At 41.4% G+C, this 20946-nt stretch overlaps 1 protein-coding gene and 1 long non-coding RNA gene across 5 annotated transcripts in view; both read left to right on the forward strand.

The window, feature by feature from the left end:
* The first annotated feature begins 2331 nt into the window (after positions 1–2331).
* Positions 2332–20946, forward strand: part of KCNQ5 (potassium voltage-gated channel subfamily Q member 5) — a 539086-nt gene continuing 520471 nt past the window's right edge. For 2 of the 4 annotated variants that reach the window (XM_032340463.1, XM_032340464.1), the window contains exon 1: positions 2332–4533. In XM_032340463.1, coding sequence (XP_032196354.1) covers positions 4124–4533 — 410 coding nt within the window. In that variant the 5' untranslated portion in view covers positions 2332–4123. The remainder of the gene's footprint in view (positions 4534–20946) is intronic. The other 2 variants (XM_032340465.1, XM_032340466.1) reach the window with 1 other exon arrangement.
* LOC116588838 lies at positions 4540–20741 on the forward strand. Its single transcript, XR_004285108.1, has 3 exons — positions 4540–4991; positions 17525–17762; positions 19881–20741. It is a non-coding gene; the product is annotated as an uncharacterized LOC116588838 (long non-coding RNA).

Below are 20946 nucleotides of genomic sequence, written 5' to 3' on the forward strand. Positions count from 1 at the left end.
TAATAAGATACCTAACAGTGCAATTATACTTGCTATGCTTATTGGTTTGGTTATGATCTGATAGGAGGGAAATAAAAGCTAAGGAAAATGATGGTATAGCTGAAAGGGCATTCCAGTCAAGAGTTAGGGGACTTCACTTATACCTCTAGGCTTCTAAGACAAATAGCTAAGCCTTGAGCAAGTCACTGAACAGCAGGCAAAAATGGATTTCTATTTCTTCCTCAGTAAATTTCCTTTTTGCTCTAAGGTTTGAGGATTCTACTTATAACTACTATGGTTGACGCAGGAATCTCACACTGGATCAAAGTGTATCCACATCACTAAAAAGTGGCATTTGTATCATTCACTAGCTGATACGAACCATGAAGATGGGAAAGTATGTTGAGGGGGTTGGGCTGAGGCAAATGGAAAGTCATAAAAAAAATGGAAATTCATGAAGAAAAAGGAAAGACAGGATAGTAATGGGATCACAGGCATTTTGTGAGACCATTTCAGATCTAGTTGTTCTGTCTGAAAAGTCTTTCCTAGGCATCTATCTCTTAACTCTTTTTTTTTTTTTAAGATTTTATTTATTTATTTGACAGGGAGAGATCACAAGGAGGCAGAGAGGCAGGCATAGAGAGAGGAAGGGAAGCAGGCTCTCCGTTGAGCAGAAAACCCAACGTGGGGCTCAATCCCAGGACCCTGGGATCATGACCTGAGCCGAAGGCAGAGGCTTTAACCCACTGAGCCATCCGGGTGCCCTTATCTCCTAGCTCTTGTATGGAATTTTCAATAGTGTTATTTCAGAGTACCCTTCAGAATTAAAATACAGTGGGCTAGAAAACACACTGAAATAAAATATTTCTGGTAACTACTTTCAGTCGAAACCATCTCCATATAGACTTCAGAGAACCCAAGTTTCTAAGGTCACAAATTTCAGGCAGGCATTTTACAATTTATAGAGATTGAATGGTTAAAAGCAAACCCACCTCCAAAGATTAGGGAAGGCTAATCAATTCACACTTTACAGTAGGAATGAACATTTACCTTAGGAAAAAGTATTGTCTTTTGCCTTCTATCTCTCTTAATAATGCTCTAATATAATTGTTATGCACAGAATATTCCCTATATTGTTCTACTTTGCACAATATGCCATCTTCTCTTCTGATATCTGGATTTTAATATTTCAGCAAAATAAAAAGCAGTTTCCTAGCAACATCTGTATTCAAAGGTACAAAAACAGAAAAAGCTTGATGACAATACTTTGTTTTCCCCACAGTTAATTCCTGTGTTTGGGGGAAATTAATAGGTAGTAAAGGAAGCAATGTACACACAGAAAATCTGGTAGAAGAGGCCTTGCAGCCTCACTTGGCTTTTCCTTCCAGAATATGCAAGGGCAGGAAGGTTAGGGCTTGTAACTAAATGCCTCTTTTCCGAATGGTAGCTGACAGACACATTGAAATAAAACCATGTACTCTTATGTACATAACTCAGCTGGAGATAAAGACTGCCTTCTTGATGGGATACTGAACTGGGAGGTGAAATTTCTGAATTCCCAGCAATCCTCTCATACTAACCTGCTGTGAACACTTGGGCAGGTCTCCTTCCCTGGGCTAGCTCTCTAACTGGAGGTTACCCTAGAAGAACCCACGGTGCAAACCACCAAGAAACCAGCTCTAAACAGCTACATATCATTGGATCTGTTTTTTTTTTTTTTTTTTAAGTTTCATGTCATTTGCTTAATCAACATCACGTTTTCACTGATATTATTGCTGCATCACCAGGAAAATATCACTAGGAAATGAAGCAGCAGTTTTACTTTAGAAGAACCGTGTCCATGTTCCACCTTCCCCAAACTTCCTGCCTGGACGCAGGGCCCAGTTGCACCATTTGAAGTGGAAGTGATCCTGACCTACCCAGTGGTGGTGGTCAAAGTTTGCAAGAAGGAAAATCGTTTGGTTAAGAGGAAATGGTTTTCATTTTCTTGCCTGCAGAATAGCCAAGATATTCAAGTTTAAAGCGTGCACACGCGTCATTTTAAGTCTCTAGATCTTTCACCCTGAAAGTCCCTGCACAGAAACTCCGCGGGGAGTCTAAATATAGCAACAGCAAACTCCCCCCACCCTCAGCTAGGGTCTCGTGCTGTTTCAGGATTGGAGAGCTTGCTCCGAGGCGCTCTCTGCATCTGCCTCGAATAGCAGGGCACGGAGCAATCTCTCGCACCTCCACAGTGCGTGGGTGTGAAGTGTATTAGGAGAAAAAAAGAGAGTGACTCTGGGTATTGGTGCTCGGCGCACAGTCACGTGGCACCGCGGCCAGCTGCATCGAGCGACTCAGAGCTAGTGCCCGCCACGGAGAGGCAGGGAGAGAAGGAGGGAGGGAAGCAGGGTCCTGCGGGTGACCGGGAGCCGACGTGAGGGCTTCACGCAAATAGCGATAACGATACAAAGTAAAAGTAACGCCTTTTAATGGAGCTACTGCCCCAGGCAGAAAGGAGCTGCCGCGGGCGTGGGTGTGTGTGCTGGAGGGAATTGAGAGAGTATCTCTGAGGGGCGGAGACAGCTGAAATAAGACTTTGCTTTAGTATTGCCCCGGTTTCAGGCTTCTAGAAGGAAATCACTACTTGCTCTGGCTTTGTGGTGGAACCTTAAGTTTTTCCTTCAGTTTAACTTGGTGGTTATTTTCTTTCGTATTTTGGTGAGGTGCGGTGGGGGGTGGGGGAGTCCACGCTGCTGGAAGTTCCCAAGCCTGGTTTCCTTTCAGTTTTCCCTCACTGGCTGTGAGGTTTAACTGCTTGTGCTTTATAACGCAGTGTTGCTGAAGGCCAGAGGCCGAAGCCAGTGGCACCGTGGCCTCCCTCCTCGCCAAGGGCGCGCACGCTTTGGGGCGCCAGAGTGTCAGAGGCGGTGGGAGACTCAGCCAGTCCTAAGTCGCCACACGTCTCTCACGGTGTAAAGGTACAGCCTACAGAGGTGGCGTGAGGACCCCGAGAAGCTGGTGTCCTGGGCTCCCTGCCCCCCCCCCCGGGATTTTTCTCCCAGACGCTGGGCCCGCCGTTGCCACCGCCGAGACTTAACAGTTTTATGACTTTTTCGGACTTAAATGGAAATTTCTTGACCAAGGGAACCCAGTTCGCTTCGCGCCGCTGTCAGGCGGAGACCCGGGGCGACTCGTTAACCGCCCGCCGAGGAGCCACTTTGTAGTTTTTATGCTCTCTCCACCCTCCATCCCCCGGGCGAAGAAGGATGTCCAGTTACTCGAGGGCTGGCTACCTGATGCTGGGATGGAAAGTCACAGCCCGAAAGCTGGCGTGAGCCGCGGGGAGATGCCCGCTTCCCGCCTCTCCCGCTTGGGAGTCGTGTCCTGCGGGTCGGCACACTGAACTAGCAGGGACCCTCCAGCTGTGCGGGGATCCCAGCGCCACTGCCGGCAGCGTCGCCCCACGCGCCCGGGGAGCGGCTGGTACCTGCAGGGCAGGGCGGGCAGGGCAGGGCCGTTCCCGCTCACACCCCTTGCGCAAGGATGGCAGGACCTGGCGCGGCGTCGTAGCGGCCGGAGTGAGCAGAGAACTGCGTCTCCAGTTTCTCCTCAGGGCACGAGGCCGACTTACCTTACGGACAGCTCCCAAGCCCCCGAGAGAACGAAACCAAAGTCGCTCCTAGGAGAGGGGCTTCCGAGCCTCTCAGGGGGAGGGGGCGGACGCAGTCTGGGCGTGGGGAATCGAGTGAGAGAAGAAAGGGGGAGCCTGGAGCTGGGTGTGCGCGCGTGGGAGCGCGCCTCAGAGCGCCCCGCACTCGGCTGGTCCAGCCCTGGGGGCACTTGAGGAGGAGGGAGTGATAGCTGCGGGAATAAGAGGGGACGAGAGAAACCCTCTCAAAGTGACGCCCCGAACAGGTTCTGATTTCGAATTTGGAGCTAAAGACTGCTAGAAATTGGGCCTCCTTCGCACACCCCTCTCCGCCCCCACCCCGAAGCCCCGGCAGTGTGCTGGCTGCTTGCTTCCCCGCCCCTATCTCGGAGGTCGCGGGCCGGCGGGCTCTCCGTCGGCCGCGGCTTCCTCCTCGAAACCCGCCCGCGCGCATGAGGCCGCTGCCCCCGCCACAGGCACTGGCGCCCCCCTCGCGGTGCCCGTGGTGATGCCATGCCCCGCCACCACGCGGGAGGAGAGGAGGGCGGCGCCGCCGGGCTCTGGGTGAAGAGCGGCGCGGCGGCGGCGGCGGCGGCGGGCGGGGGGCGCCTGGGCAGCGGCATGAAGGATGTGGAGTCGGGCCGGGGCAGGGTGCTGCTGAACTCAGCCGCCGCCAGGGGCGACGGCCTGCTGCTGCTGGGCACCCGCGCGGCCGCGCTTGGCGGCGGCGGCGGCAGCGGCGGCGGCCTGAAGGAGAGCCGCCGGGGCAAGCAGGGGGCCCGGATGAGCCTACTGGGGAAGCCGCTCTCCTACACCAGTAGCCAGAGCTGCCGGCGCAACGTCAAGTACCGGCGGGTGCAGAACTATCTCTACAACGTGCTGGAGAGACCCCGCGGCTGGGCGTTCATCTACCACGCGTTCGTGTGAGTACCCGCGGCCCCCGCGCGCCCCCCGCCGCGCCCGCTACAGGGGGTCTGTATGCCTGGCCCCCTGGGACGCGCTCCGCGCCCACGCCCTGGCCCGGCGCGCGCGCGTGCCCACACTCTCTCTCTCTCTCACACACTCGCGCGCGCACACGTGGTGGCTTTTATTTCTTTGCACGTGTTTATGGTCTTCCTCCTAGAGCCTTCTACCTCCCTCAGCCCCACCTCCTCCACCTCTACAGATTCAGCCGTCTCCCCGAACACACCCAATCAGCTGCCCCGCAGTTTTAGGCACGGAAGGCGAGAGCCAGGCAGACCTGGGACTCGGGCTGCGCGGATAATTGGGAGCGATTAGGTCCCGAGATACGTAAATTTCAACCGCGAGGGGCGCCCGGGAGCTGGGAAAGGCAAAGGGAGGACGTGCGCCCGTGTGAGGCTTGTGAGAGTGTATTGGAGAGGTTAGGAGGTGATGGCAGGGTTGGACGGGGTGGTGAGAGGAGAAACGGAGGGCTGGGTCCTCAGCCGGGGGCGGAGCTGGGGAAGCTGCTACTTGGTGGCGAGAGCAGCTAGGTTTTAAATGCGCCCGGAAACACGCCTCGCCACCACCTCCACCGCTAACGGAAAATCTGTCAGTGCGTGTAGCCCTTCCTGCCACAGAGGTGGCCAAAGTCTAGAAAAGGCGAGCTGGGCGGGGCGAGGTGATGCTCCCGCGCGGTGGCAGAGGCCAATGGTGAGCCTGGGGCTCAGGAACCCCGGGCAAAGTGCAATAGCAAACGCGCAAACGGGCCACCTGGGACAGGGATCAGCCAGTGGGTTAAGTAGGTAGGCATTTGTGCCTCTGAGTCAAAGTGTGTGTGTATAAGTAGTGTAAGTAAGCCTTCGCTTCTTCATCTAGCAGAGAATGCTTAATGAGAAAATGATTGGAAGCAAATGTTTATTTTTCCCTTAGGCATTTAAAACCTTTCAGTGGCTTTAAAAGTTTACTACTGTTTTTCCCACAAAGTCCATTCATTCAGTCTCCTGTTAGAGTTAGGTTTATCTGGATGTTTTAAGGTAGTTTTTGATTCCGTTATATCTGTCTAATTATTTCTTTTTTTTTTCAAAATTTTTCATCTTTTTTTAGGTCCCCCCCCCCACTTCTTTACGTTAAAATGAAATATAAAGACACCAGTCTTAGGAGATCTGTAGAGAAAAGTTGTAAGCATTCACTATTCCGTTCCTCGTTTCCTAATAAAATAGGTTTTGAACACATGAACTAGGTTTCTTTTAGAAATGAGGCATGTCATCCAAACATAGCTCTCACCTGGAATGGAGGATTGGCCTCAACACCAGAAGCTCTTTTGAAATAACATGGAAGAAGGGGCTGGTTTTGTAAATAGGTGAACTTGGAATTTGACCACGTAGGAGTCAGGAAATTGGTGGAGTCTACAATCCGTGGGGCTCTGGTGTCTGGAAAATTTTACAGTCTTAGATTGATGTGAATATGTAGCATTAGGTAGAATATTCCAGCCAACTTTCCATCTTACAGTGTACACAAGGAGAACGTTGTGTAGCATCATTATTACATCAAGGGGCATATCTTTTACTATTCACATAATGTAAGATTCACGTTGATTTAGATGTTGTTACTGTAATAAATGATAGGCATAGAGAAACACTACATATTCTTTTCATGTTTGTCCTGATTTGATACATATAGAGTTGATACAAGTAATTAATCCTGTTACCTATTGAGCCTGATAAATTATTTTAATGTCTCAAGATCTACTAAAGCATTTAGCAATAATCTATGCTCAGTTTGGCAGCAAAATATATACTGTACAGAGAATGACTTTTTTTTTTTTACAAGAGTATGCTCAGAATATTTGTAGGTTTGAGTTTATAATATGATGCCATTTGTGAGTTTTAATTTTTGGTATATTAGGCACTGTATATTTGGAGATAGAGGGAGCTTTTTAGCTGATGCTCATGCTTTGCATCTCCTAAGTTTTGCCCTTGAACATGAATGAGGATTTATTGTAATATAACATTTTCTTTTCAATATGAGGATGGTTTTTATGCCCATACAGAATTTAAAATTTTTAACAAATGATTTTTCAAAAGACTCAAGTTTAGATAATTCTCTGCTCACCAGCCTTTATCAGCCCATCAATAGGTTTAGTGGTAGATATGAAATAAATTAGCTTGTCAATATCATGTGCTGGTAGGAAGTTTTGCTTTATATATTTCTAGAGTCTGAAACTGTAATGCTTGATTAATTAGATAGGGGTGCTAGATTCACATTAGGAGGAAGAGGGAGTGTCTTCCTCGTCTTCTGGGAGGATTCTACACATCTGTAGCCCACTCTGAGGGACGAGCCATCTTTGCAATTGCTACTTATAGTTTATTTAGAACTGGACTTTACACATTACATAAATAAAGGATAGTTACTCTGAGCTGTAAGTCTAACAAGACCATTAATAATAAAATTATATGAAACAATTTCTAAAGCAGTGTAACTAACTAATTCCCTGCCAGCATGGGAATCCCCAAATCTTACTTTAATAGCAGTTTTTGTAGCACATTAAGGTTCTTGCCAAGAGCAAGTGCACAAGTGATTAATGAGGTACTTTAGGGATGGATTTACATGGTCGATCCGTGTTTTCACTGCCAACAAGCAAGAAAAATATGTTTAAAGTTATGTTTCAGGTAAAGAAAAGTTTCTGTTAAATACGGAAAAATCATTATTATAATGGTATTTTAATGGTATAAAACGTATTTTCAAGTGTAAATATCCTAATCTACTGATGAGATGTCTAGCAAGAGCAAGAGATGACCTACTTTAAATACTTTCTTCCAGTCTTTGTAAATTAGAGGGGATTAGAAGAGTCTGTTCCCTTACTGTTCTTTAGGATTTACCAGACAGCTGTGATTCCTCATTTCCTGTCTTCAGCTGTTCTTCAGTTTAATAGATGAGCTATTCAAATATGAGGTGATGTATTTCTTTGAAGGTTGTTTGTCCATCTAAAATTCATCTTCTTTTTGGGAAAAGTTTAGAAGAATAATGGTGATAGTAGAATACCTGATGGGCTTCGTATATAAATTTGCACTGATGCAACAAATGTGGCTCTGGCATAGGAAACAGGGCAGCAGAATACATAGCTTCTCATTTTGTCCACTATATCTTTGCCTAGTAAAATGCTGTGGATCAGAAGTTATAGATATTTTAAACTAGAAGAAATAGTCCAGTCACCCAAGGTAAGAACTTGCAAGTCATCCTTGACGCCTTTATTTTTGTCATACTTGCTCCTGCTGGCCATCCAGATGATCATTAAATTCTGTGTATTCACTTTGTACATATTTTTCATATCTATTGCCTTCTCTCCTTTGCTGCTGCTACTATCCCCCTCTGGTTCTCAGTATCCCTCCATTGGATTGTTTGTAATATTCCCCTGCTTAATTATCCAGCTTCTGTTCTCAGCCTTCCAGCTTTCCACCCTGGCACCGTAGTGTTTTCTCTAAAATGTAAATCTTATTATATCATCCCCTTGCCTATAATCTTTGTGGTGAGGGTCATAAATGTGAATTAAGTGAATCGGGGAAGGTTAAGAGTTGGGAAAGTGGAGACAATAGTGTAAGTTAACCAAATTCCTTGGACAGTACACAAGATACTTTATGACATGGCCTCTGTCCATCTTTCTTTCTTCACCTCTAATGTACTTTCTGGGCTCCAACCTTACTCAGTTACTCCATCCTGTGTCTCACCGCTGTGCCTTTGCTCGTGCTGTTTCCTTTAATTCTTGCCATTCTGTGCACTCTGCCTAACTCCCACTGTTTCTTCAAAACACAGGTTAAGGATCGCTTCTTCTTAGGCACATCTCCCCACCGCCAGAATAAAGAGGTGCCCTCTGTCTTAAAGTTCCATGGCACCTCAGGATGTCATTGTGATGGTGCTTGTCCCAATGTTTTCACTGTGAGCTACTTGGTCTGGCTCTCCCACAGGAGGGCAAACTTCCCACACAGAAAATCTTTTACTTATCTCTGAATCCCAAGCACCTAGCATGATGCACTGTACTTAGTACACCCTCAGTAAATGCTTGGTTAATGAGTAAGTAAATAAAATTTCTTAGAAGCCTTTAACAGAGGCATTTCAGAGTCAACTAAAGCTAATGGAACTACTAAATCTTTTTGATTTTCTTAGAAGATACTGATGATTCATTTTGAGGAGAAAGATATGGGGGCTAGAAGTAGGAGTCTATTACTTTGCTTCCAGCTTTCCCACTAATTAGCTTTGTGAATTGGAATAAGCCATTTCACCTTCTTGAGTCTCCAAATCTTTATCTGTGAAATGGGCACATCCATGTCCAGTGTCTGTGATCCAGCCAAGATGGTGGAAGATACTACAGATTATCTGATATTCTATCATAAAGGGAGAATGTATTTGTAATGAGAAGGTATCTGATTTTTTTTTTTAATCATTTCCCTTCCTAATTTTTGATCTGCAGGACTACCTCCTAAATGGTCACTTTAACTTTACTCCCAACTCCTGGCAAGGCCTGTGTGCCACATGTAACCAAATTGATCTTTCTAAAGAGTTAACAGAAGATATCCCTCCTCGACTTGGAGGAGGAATAGTTTGTTGCCTGTCTCTACCCAATTCCTTTGAGGCAGGGACTCTTTCCATCTTGTCCTCTGCCATATCACCAGTGCCTAGAACAGTTGTGTTACATAGAAGATGCTCATACATACAGATTGATTCACTTACTGTTACCCCCAGTCTCCAAAATATACCACTAGTTTCCTGGTGGAAAATGAGATTTTACAGTATAGGTAACTCCCTGTGTCAGGACTCAATAGACCTATGAATGACCTTATTATTTATATATATATACTATTCAGAATTTTAAAAAATCACTTACTTCCCTTATATATAGAGAGAGGGCTTATGCAAGCTTTACTGCTTTATACCTTGCTAATATGGTAACATAGAGTGCTACATATATTCTTCAAATCAGTTTATTTTCTGAAATTTAAACAATACTGCAACATTTGAGGATCATATTAAAATTAGAAGTGTTGAAAGTGTTAAAAAATTGAGTATTGGGAATATTATGGCCTAAAAGAAATAAAATCTAAGAAAAGAACGTTTCAAAATGGAATGAAGTCTTGATATAGGAAACACTATAAACAAGGAAGATTGCCAGCAGCCTTTTGATAATTGCTTGCGAAGAAATGGTGCCAGTTTTAATTTTTAATTGCAAATGGCTATTTTGGCAGATGAAAATGCTGGCAGAGCATGTTTTATCCTAGCCCAGTGGTGTGAAACTACTTAAAGTCCAATTGTTGAATAGCCGCAGTTCAGAGTTATGTTTAATGACTTGTAGATGTTTCCATTTTAATTTCCTTTTCTTCAACTATTTACAAGTATGCCATTTGAAGTTTTATTTTGTTGCAACCTGGGAGACAGATTGGCCATACAACTGGGTTTTTTCATAAGTACTGAAATTCTTTGATGGGTCTCAAAGTTCTGGCTTATTCTTTCGATCCTTTGTTATCAGTTTGTCCAAAGAATGAGTTTCCTAGATGTTCCTGAAGTCATCTAACTCTAAACTTAAAAATAGTTTGAACTTTTATATATGTATATATATGCACACACATATTCCACATGTACAACTGCATACAATATGTATATACACACAGTATCATTTAACAGAGAACTTGCTAATGCAAATATTTACATTTATTTTTGCTCCTCTAAAAGTAAATAAGACATTTGAATAAAATGCAATTTAAAATAAAAAGAATCTTAGTTACTCTTGGCAATATGGAGATTATATCGTAATTTGAAAGCTATTTCAGTGAGTATGAACACTTTTTACAAACTCAGTGATAGTGTTCATAGCTTCCATTTGCCAGTGAGGTAATTCTAGAATCTCTACTCCTTCAGTCAGTGGCAGGATGATCTTTTACAGTCCTGTTATTATTTCTCTTTTCTTTTTTTTTTATAGTCAGTTCAGTATGATATTTAATTAATAGTCCTTATGGGAATCAGTTAATGTGCTGTATGCTGATGGTTTCAAAAAAGGGAATGATGTGGCTGGCCATTGACCTCAAGGAAATTCCATTAGGGAATATTACATTTGGGTTCAGTTATCAGTGTTACAGATTTGATGACTATGAATAAGTTACTGCCAATATTCTCTGCTAAATCTGTGAAATAGACATAATAATATTCCATCAAAGTATTACAGCATCATATATATTATATATGTGTATAATCACACTTGGCATGGTGGCATTGAAACTAGAGAGAAAAATAGAAATAACGTAGTGGGGGAGCTATATTGCCATGTTAGAGGCTGAGGATTTTATTCTGTAGGTAATAGGCAGTCTTTGAGGTAGGTGGGGTTTGGGCAGGTAATAATGATACTGGATTTCCATTTTAGACTGATAACTCTGTCAGCTCTATTAATGCTGGTTTGAAAGGAACAAACCTGGAGGTAGAAGATCTTTTGAAACTGTTGTTTCAACTTGGGCAAGAGATAATTTGGACTCGAATTAGGGTAATGGTGGTAAAGATGGAGAAAAAAACATGATGATGGAGTTGAAATATATTAATGACGTAGTAAATTGTGGAAAACAAGGAAAAGAGACAGATTTATTATTTCTTAATTCCTTGTTTGGGTGGTTGGCTAGATAGTGGGGGCCATTAAACGAGATCACAAAAACAGATGGAACAACAGGGTGAGTGGAATGTTAGGGGGTGATAAAATGAATTTAGCTTTGGCTATGTTGAGCCTTTTGAGAATGGAACTTCCAGCTATGTATTTCCAGCAGCTGTGAATAAAATTTAAAAGATGTAAAAGTGTAGATAAAAGTTAAAAATATAAGGACTGCATGTAAAGAGACAGGGCAGTAGCTGAAGGATGGAAACCTGAGGAATACCAGCATGTAAAGGGTAAGCAGAGGAAATAAGGAGCATTAAATGGGATAGACAGCAAGGTGTAAGGCAACACTAGACAAAAAGATGGTCAGGTGGTCATGGAAACCAAGGATATATTCCAAAAAGCAGTCAACTATGAAATTAGACAGTGATTTAGTAAGATAAGGACCATGGAGTTGCCATTAGGTCTGGCAATGTAGAAGTCCTCCGTGATTTTGTAAACTTACCAATTGTCCACTTTCAGTGAAGTGGTTAGGACAGAAGTCAGAATGCTCTTAATTGAGAAATGAGTCAGAACTGAAGAGAGGAAACAGCAAATGTAAGCCATGCATTCAGTTAGTTTAGCAAGAATATAAGAAGAGAGATGGGAACACTAACTGGAAGGAAATACAAGACTATGGGGGAAAGCAAGAGAGGAAAAGTTATAGGAAAGAAGATTGTTTACCATCCCCAGTAGTCATTTTAATTATTGATTATGTGCTGGATGCTGTTCTAAATGCTTTATGCACATCTTCTCTTTTAACCCTCAGAATAGCCCTAAAAACTATTAGTATTAATCGTCTCCCTTCAACAGATCAGAATACTGAGGTGGGGAGAAGCTCAGTAATCTGTCTGAGGCCAGCCACTGAACTAATGACAGAATAGGGCTTTGTACCATGAAAGCTCATGTTAACCACTATATCTTGATTGGGATGATACTGTGGACCCAGGGCTCCTCATGTCAGATAGCGTAATTGTAAAAACTGCTTTTGGGTCTCATATAGATCGCTCTTAATGATATAGTATATGCACAACATATCAACAAATATGTGTTGAAGAAAATGAACAGTAGTTAAAATCCCTTATGGCCTACTATCAGAGAATTACATATAATTTAGTAATACTCAGAACGTTTGTTTCTGTGTCTTCAAGTTCTAACCAGCTCAAGTTGTAATTTTTCCGTAAAGTTTTTCTTGATAGTTCTGACTTATTTCCTTACTTTTATTAAGCTCCCATAGCTTTTATTATTTGGACCATTTACTTTAGCCCTTAATTACATTTTTGCACTGTCTTCAAATTAGGTCATTTATCAAATTCTTCACAAATAACTTCTGTCTAAAGAAACCAAAGTATCTTCTTTTGTATTTCCCAGATTTTCATTGCTTATTTTTAATTGAAATTCACCCTGCCTGTTGCTATCAATAGGAATATTTGAATCTTATAATCTGTTTTTTCCAAACATGAATTTTAACTTCTTCTAGTTTAAATTGTACAGCAACTTGTATTGAAGACCCAAATTGCTGTTATAACTTCTTAGCACCATTTCCTATGAATATTAAATTTCTAATTTATACCTTCACCGCAGAATACCTAAGATTCATTTTGAAATAACAGAACTTGCTTCTTTGAAGTTTCATAATAGCTGAACATAGAACCATTTTCTCCAAACCTATCTTATAGGATTTTCTTTCTTTAATAAATACAATACGCTTGTTTTCTTCACGCCGATATAAATAGATTTCATTTCTCCTCCATGCTTCCCTCTGCCTTTCCTCTAATATATACTTTATTCCCCCTGGACATTTCTTCTTTTCTCTCTCCCATTTGTCCCATTTTTCTCCTTCTCCCCCCAATTAAACTACTCCTAGTTTTTTTGTTTTTTGCTTTTTCCTTCCTCTCTATGCATCTATCTTTCTGGAATGGCATTTTTGCACATGTCTTTATGCCATGTTGTATAATTTAATTCTCTTCCTCTTATGTCTGCTCTTAATCAGGAGCTGCATTGACCCTGTAATTGCGTACAAGCTCCAAGAGTGCACTGCATAAGTAGACTGGGCTACCTAATTTACACATCGTGCTGCAGTAATTAACAGAGGCCTCCAGAAAGATGTTGAGGGTTAGAGAATTTCTCTTTTCTTGGAGCTTTAGTTAAGCTTAGATTTCTTAGCAAATAAGAGAGTGAGGTCTTAAAATTGCCCTGAGGTTTTCTAATATCTACTTATTATTTCTGAAATCTGGATATATTCAGATAGATATATAGTAAATAGTTTTTTTTTTTTTAAATCTTATTTTCCATTTTGGAAACTGACCACTATATATAGTTGAGAAATAAATTGAAAATTAGTTTTATTCCAGATGGAATTATTACAGAAAAAGTTATGTTAAAGAAGTCTAAATCTGTTTGTAACATATAGTTGAATAGTAGTTAACTTAAAATCATTTAACACATAGACTGCTACAGTCATTAGGGGTTTCCTTACTCATTGAGCCAAGAAATAGATCTATAATTTGGCAAAAGAGAGCAATAGTTTTTTCTTTAATTGGGAGATTAAAGCATAGACTCAAAATCCAAGTGTCCTAGGAGTATATATATGAGATAGAAGACCACCTGTATTTTTTCTTACTTGGAAATTTTTCCGAAGCATAGACTATGTGAATGCTATTTCCACAGCCTTTCATAGAATGGGAACATTTTAGGGGTCCCGTTTTCTCTCACACCCGAGTGAATCTAGGACTGGATGGAATTGAGAATTCGGACTTTTTTCCTTGTGTTTTAAGTTGCTGGATACATTTCTCAGCTTTCTGATTTGTAAAGTTAGGACATAATTCTTCAGTGTTTGTTCAATAACCTGACCTCATGCTATGTGTATGGACCTGAGTAGGAACTACAAGGCCTAAACGGAAATAAAACACAACCTGTTCTCTCAAGGAATTTTTGCTCCAGAAGGATATTAGCTTACTATTTACTGAGCTACAAAAACCGTTTCTCTGAATTGACTTGGGATAAAAGCAAAGGTTGGCCCTTTTCCAGAGGCTTTTAGCTATTGCTGCTATTGAAGCAATTTACAAGGTAAACGCCAGGATCACCAAATAAAGAACTGCTGATTGCCAGTTCTCTTGACCTCTTGGGAAATTTTGGAGTTGGGTGTTCAATCGCCTGTGCAGGTGGGTGTTCTGCTCAGGGCATTCCCACACAAAGACCAAACATAGGAGTTCCCACTGATCATAGTAATTTTCAAAGAGTAGTAATTAAACTAGTTAAACTAAATGTTCCAGTTAATAAAACATTCTGAGTATGTTTAATTTGCGCCAGATTATTTTTAAAAATAGAAAAGAAATCAATGCTGCTTCATAACACTTTGTTTAGGAATGTTATTTTTTTTTTTCTCTCCAAAATGGCTGAAGAACAATAATGTAAATCAAAAGCTTGTTTAAAAAAAATTTTTTTTAAATCAAATGAAATGCCTATCTTCAGTATATAGTATATATACTTCAGTATATTAGAAGTTTCTAATATTGTTAATTTATTTATTCTGGTGCATGGAAGAAAAATATTATACCCAGTTTTCCATGGAGTCTGGAATTCATTCATTCATTCATTCTTGCATTCACTCATTCAGTCTTTGAGTGCCCACGGCATATCATGTCCTTGGAGCACTTTGGAAATACTGCTTCCCATTTTATCAACTTTCTCTGGGTGAAATGGCTCTTTTTTAGTGAAATAGCACTTCACAATGAAGGTAAGATCAGTAAGTGGAAGAATGTGTGTTCATTGTGATCTCTAAGGTCTCTTCACTCATCTCCTTAAGACTACAACTGAACCTTCAAATTTATTTCTGAACTAGATAAGCAGTCAGGTTAAGAAATTACAAGGCAAGGCTAAATTAGTTTTGAATTTGCCATGCCATATGACGAAATCCTCTAGTTCTGTTTTGCTTCATCAAATGGAAAAGGTAGAGAAACTGAGTGGCAATGCATAAGACTTTGAGGGAACCCATTTATAACCTTTAAGATGGGATCTTGAGCCCAAGGAGCATCTACTCTTACTTTTATGGTCCTTGACAACTAGAAGAAATGACAGTCACTTTGTTTAGGGGCAACATTTTACCAAGTTCGCACAGTCAAATTAGCATCATGTTTTTGTTTATTCCTTTAGAAGAAAGCCAGATAAATTCCTTTAGGTTCAGATCCACCAAGGGATAAATACAATGTGATATTTCAGAATCAGCCCTAAGAAATGAGCTACCCTAATTATGCTGTCTTATTGTAATCTTAAACTGACATGGTCCTGCAGACCTTCCAAAGGTAGGACAGGAGACACAAACGGAAAGAAGCGAATATCCATTCATCATGTTTGTGCCAGTCTTGTTGCCTTCTAGACAGTCATTCAGGCTACTGGTTTGATTTGACGGTCATGCTTCAGTGGCCCATGATTCTCTTCTCTTAGAAGAAGGGAATAGTAGTCATCACAGAAAGTGGAAAAGATTCCCTTACATGGCTCCAGAGCTTTTGGTTCCAGTACTGGGCTTGAGGAGAGTTACTTCACAAATTGCTCTTCCTGAACTAGTTGGGTCATGCCGCCGAGAGCTATTTTCCAGAGCTTGTGGATATGAAGTTTTATTCCCGGCTTTGGGGCAAAAGGTAGATAATAAAATTAGTTTATAGATGGCTCTAAGTGAGGTAACCTAGACAACCTTCAACAAGAATAGTCAAGAAACTATCACACTGTGCTGGAGAAAACATAATATTCCTCTTATTCAGAGGTAGACATCATAATTCACAAGTGTTATTGGTGAGAGATCATATGTTTTTCCTCCAAAAAAGGTTAAAGGCAATTACCTGAGATGTGTGTGTGTGTGTGTGTGTGTGTGTGTGTGTATTTATTTATTTTGGTTAGTTGTTGGTCCAAAGTCCCTTTTCACATTGAGGTCTTAATATAGATTTGCAAAGCACATGATAGTAGTTTAAAAGACCTATTCACAGTAAATCTGTTATGTGTTTTGTTTTGCCTCAAGAGCCGCTCATAAAGCTAGTGGTTACTTCAGAATTAGTGTCTAAGAGTGGTATGACAACATATGTAGCAGGACAGGGCCTGGCCCAGAGTGTTCACTTTGAGAGTGTGAAGGAGGGGAGAGTAGAATTTAAGAGGAGAACTGGAGTTCTTAGTCCTTTATTAGCTTTTGGTAGGCAAAAGAATTCAAATAATTGCAGGTTTCAGGGTTTCAAGCAAATGTGACTATGATTAAGCAGAAGTTGCTTAATTCTGTTTTAGGGAGAGACAGGATGCATGAGTGGTCACGTTACTTGTTTGGGCTTTTGGAAAGACTGAGGGTCATTAGCAACCAATGTGGAGGTGATGGATGAAGAAATACTAAAGGTGTTAGGAGAAGAATGTGGCAGGAGAGGTTTAGGGAATACTGGCATGTGGGTGTGGGGAGAAAAGTGGAGCAAGAGGGGTTTGTGAAAGGGACAGAGAAGAGGAAGACTAGTGCAATATAGCATCCATAGGGGAACCAAGGCTCAAAGAAGGATTTCAGTGGAGTGAGTGGCTTATAAAGAAGAGAAATGAAAATGTCCATGTAAAAAGAGAGGTAATGCAGAAAACCAGGATAAAGGGGGAGGGCTCAGAACCTAGAAGAAAAGTCCGTGATCTACGTAGGTATGAACAGCATTTGCAGCACTATGTGCTAAGAGGACATCCAGTATCATAGGGGGAAAGCAATCATATCCTGGAAAAAGGGCTAGAATAGCTCAACAACCAGTTATGGTGCAGGCACAGCAATCACTGTCTCAAAAGGCATTTACAGGGTAGGGGGGTCCCTGAAGGTATGAAATGGGGACTCCAGGAGAAAGGGTGGTATTCAGAGAGCTTCCCATGAAGCAGGGAAATCTGGTTTGAAAGCAATCTTGCAGTCCCTGAGAGAGATACTGATAAGTGCAAAGCAGTTGTAAAGAGTTTGAGATAAGGCACCAAACAGTGCTTGGAGGGGAAAAGGAGGAGACAGATTAGGCTGCATAATTGACAATTAAATGGATAAAGGGAGACGGAGAATAGTAGATTAGGGAACAAGCTAGTAAAACTAAACCTTTCTTTATTTCCCCAAGCTGCGGCAGGTCTGTCTACACAAAAGTTAAAAACCTAGCAAAAGCCCCACCCACCCACCCAAGAGGAAAGATTAGCATAATTGAGAGGAACAGATTCTGGAAGAAGAGAGATAGGGGTTTATGGTAAATAAAAGTTTGGGATGGCAGGTTTAGGTTGTGACAAGGCAGCAATCAGAGATGAATAAGGTGATTTCTTGACAACAGGGAGGTTCTGATGGAGTCTGGCATGACCAGGTGGAAGACTCAGTGTGTGTGATTCTGAGAGTCTCTCTAACCGTGGCGTGCAGAGGAAGTTTATAAAACAGATGGAGCCACAACCCAGAGCTGGCAACTGTGTCCAGGGAATGAGAAATGCTCTCAGAGTCGTACACACAGCATGTATGTGACCTTGGGCAAACCACTGACCTCTCTAAGCATCAGCCATCTGAAAAATGTGGAAATGGTAAATGGGGAGATGTGCAAGTTATAGAAAGTTCCTTATATAAGAAAGTTCCTTATATAATTGCTGGCATGGGCTCATGCAGGCACGCGCACACACAAACACACACATATAATGATCGTTTTTATACTTCTAACCAAAGATAGTCTTTTAGCCTCTTCAGAGGAAGAGCTACTGCAATAATAAGTACATGTGAGACATGTGTTTAATGAATAAATGAGTGAATAAATGAATTACCATAATATATTCCTTATTTTACAACAGCATTGTATTTAGTGCCAAGATTAGACAACCAGAAATTTCCCATTGTCTGTACAAGCTCTCTAAGCTTGAACAAAAGGATTTTTCTCAGAGACCAAGAAACATGTTATGACCTCTTTATTTTTGAATACGTGGGTAAAAAGCATGTTCTTGAAGCATAAACTTGCAAACACTGTCAGGGACTACTGATTTGACATACTTAAGTAATCTAAGATTCTGGAGCTGGAAGGACCTTGGGGTGACTACTCACTGTCCTTTTTTTAGATGGGAAAACTGAGCCTGCAAAAATGTTAAGTAGCTTGCACAAGATCAAACACTTACTGTTAGAGGCAGGACTGGGGGCCAAGCCTTCCTGTTGCCCTTACAGAAATGACTTTAATTTTAGGTCTTGTGATCTGCCTTAACCTTGCTCTGGTGAAGGTTCTCTATGGCTTTTTAAGAACTGAATAGACTTTCGTTACAGGTACTATTGTTCGTCCAACTATTTTATGAAGAATAATCTTTTTAAAAAAGCACTTTCAGCAACACCTGGCTGGCTTAGTTGGTGGAGCATGCCATGCTTAATCTCAGGATTGTGAGTTCAAGACCCATATTGGGGTAGAGATAACATAAAAAAAAATAAAAATAAAAAATCTTTAAAAAGCATTTTCACCCTTTCACTATGTATATTAACAAAAAAAAATTTCTCTTTTATACATTTCTAAATGCCAGAGAAAGGTATTAATTTTTATGACCTTTCTTCTAAAGAAGATGAATTCTAAAAAAAGGGACTCTTTGGGGGCTAAAATGTATATTGGCTTGTGGGACACTTGGGTGGCTCTGTAGGTTAAGCATCTGCCTTCGGCTCAGGTCATGATCCCAGGGTGCTGGGATCAAGTCCTGTATCAGACTCTGGGCTCAGCAGGAAGCCTGCTTCTCCTTCTCCCACTCCCCCTGCTTGCGCTCTCTCTCTCTCTCTCTCTCTCTCTTTCTCTTTTTCTCTGATAAATAAATAAGTAAAACCTTTAAAGAAAATAGATGCCAAAATTTTAGGTGAAATTGTTATGTATATAGGCTTGTTCTTTAAAGGCTCCAGTAAATGAATAGCTCAAATCAGAAACCAACTAATACATAGTACTTTCAGTTGCAGCCCTGTGGTTTCTTGCAAATATCAAAATTTGGGGAGAAGTCTCTCCAGAATTTGAGTAAGTGGAAGTGGGAGAGAGCACATATAAACATCATATGAGGATTCCAAAAGCCTCCCTCGCTCTCTCTTTCTTTCTCTCCTTCTCTTACCCCTACCCCCAATCACAAGCAATCTCACTAGATGAATTCATTGGTAGAAAGCAAATGTGTTCATCCATAAATTCGGAGTCCAGAGTGCTAACCATTATACTCATCCATAAATTCAAATGAACCCAAACACCTGTATTTAAATTTGCCATGTTATACAGGCCTAGTATTCTGCTTATTTGCCCAAGAAAGCCAGGGCCAAGACAGTCAGACATAGGCAAGAGTAGCAGGATGAAATGACCCTAACTTCTGATGAAAACCCCTTGCCCTACTTCAAGAGAGATGAGGTACCTCTCCAGCTTTGCAAGTAGAGTATATTTTTTAATGTTATATTATATTTTTTATGTAAATGCTTAAAAACACTTAAAATTAATTTCCACCATCCTGGTATTTCTTTGTCTATATCTAATACACTTTTTGTGGTTAATATTATCCTTAGAAAATTAATGGTTTCATTAATGAATTATGAGAACAAAAGAATTTTGGCAGTTGTTTAAAGTTGTTGGCCTATAAGTGGCCATTTTTTGCATGAATCTTGTATATGTACATTGAGAGGTTGATGTGTACTGTATGTGCTCTTCTTTGTAGGCCAGGAAATTTTTGAAGCAGAGAAGTCACTTGGAGAAAATGAACGGCTCTCATTTATTTTTATCAACCATTCTTTGTGTCCTGAGTTATTCCCGAGGTTTTGAATACCTACAGTATTTTTCTCAGTCATCATAATCCCCTCACTGTGGTCCTGATTCGGAGCTATTTTGTTCACTACTCAGAGCTTCATTCATTACTCAAACACGGGGAGGGAGTGGGGGGCAGATAAAGAAGGAGAGGCTTGATTCTTTGACACATGGCTCTTGCATTTTTCCTTGAGAAGAGGGTTGGTTTGGTGCCACAAGATAAAGAGCACTTTACAAAGGCCTCCCTTTGGTGGTGGAGCAGATTTGCACACAAATGCAGAGCAACTTACCCTGGCACTCAAATAAAGGGATCCTCTAGTTCTTAAACCCTGCCTTACCTATGGAAAAGGGTCTGATTATGTGACAGTTGTTAAACATCCTCAGTGTTGTAGCCGCTGCCCAGACACATCAAACTCACAGGCCAAATCCACACGCCATGTGATAATACCAATCTATTAAAAATGTTTGATGGCTCCTAAGACAGTTGCAGCTGTTATTATTTGTTACAGGAGCCAGAATTTTCTTTCACTCAGAGATCTGTGTAGTTTGCAAACATGTAAGTATAGGAATGTGTCCTGAAGCATTGTTTTATCATTAAAAAAATGCAGAAACAACATAGAATTCTGACATTATCAACTAGTTAAAGCAACAGTGGCAAAACTGTCCAAGGGAAAATTGCATTCTTTGAAAAGAAGGAAGTAAATATGCATGACGTGGTATGTCATGGTTTCTAAAATGAATTAGTAGTGAAAAAAATCAGGGTATAAAAGTGCATATATTATACACAAGTATTCACTTTTGTAAATTAGAAAAAAAATGCATCCATATAGAAGATTCTCATTATTCATGGTAGTTATAGACTTATAAAGTCTCTGTAAATACTGAGTTAGTGAATTCTGAGTCATTGCTCCTAGCAGAAATAGAGGGTTAGGTTCCTTAGTGCCTTTGGTCACATTTTCATCAGCTGATCAGTAACCTTT

The sequence above is a fragment of the Mustela erminea genome, chromosome 4 (assembly GCF_009829155.1).
Source record: "Mustela erminea isolate mMusErm1 chromosome 4, mMusErm1.Pri, whole genome shotgun sequence".
Taxonomy (NCBI): Eukaryota; Metazoa; Chordata; class Mammalia; order Carnivora; family Mustelidae; genus Mustela; species Mustela erminea.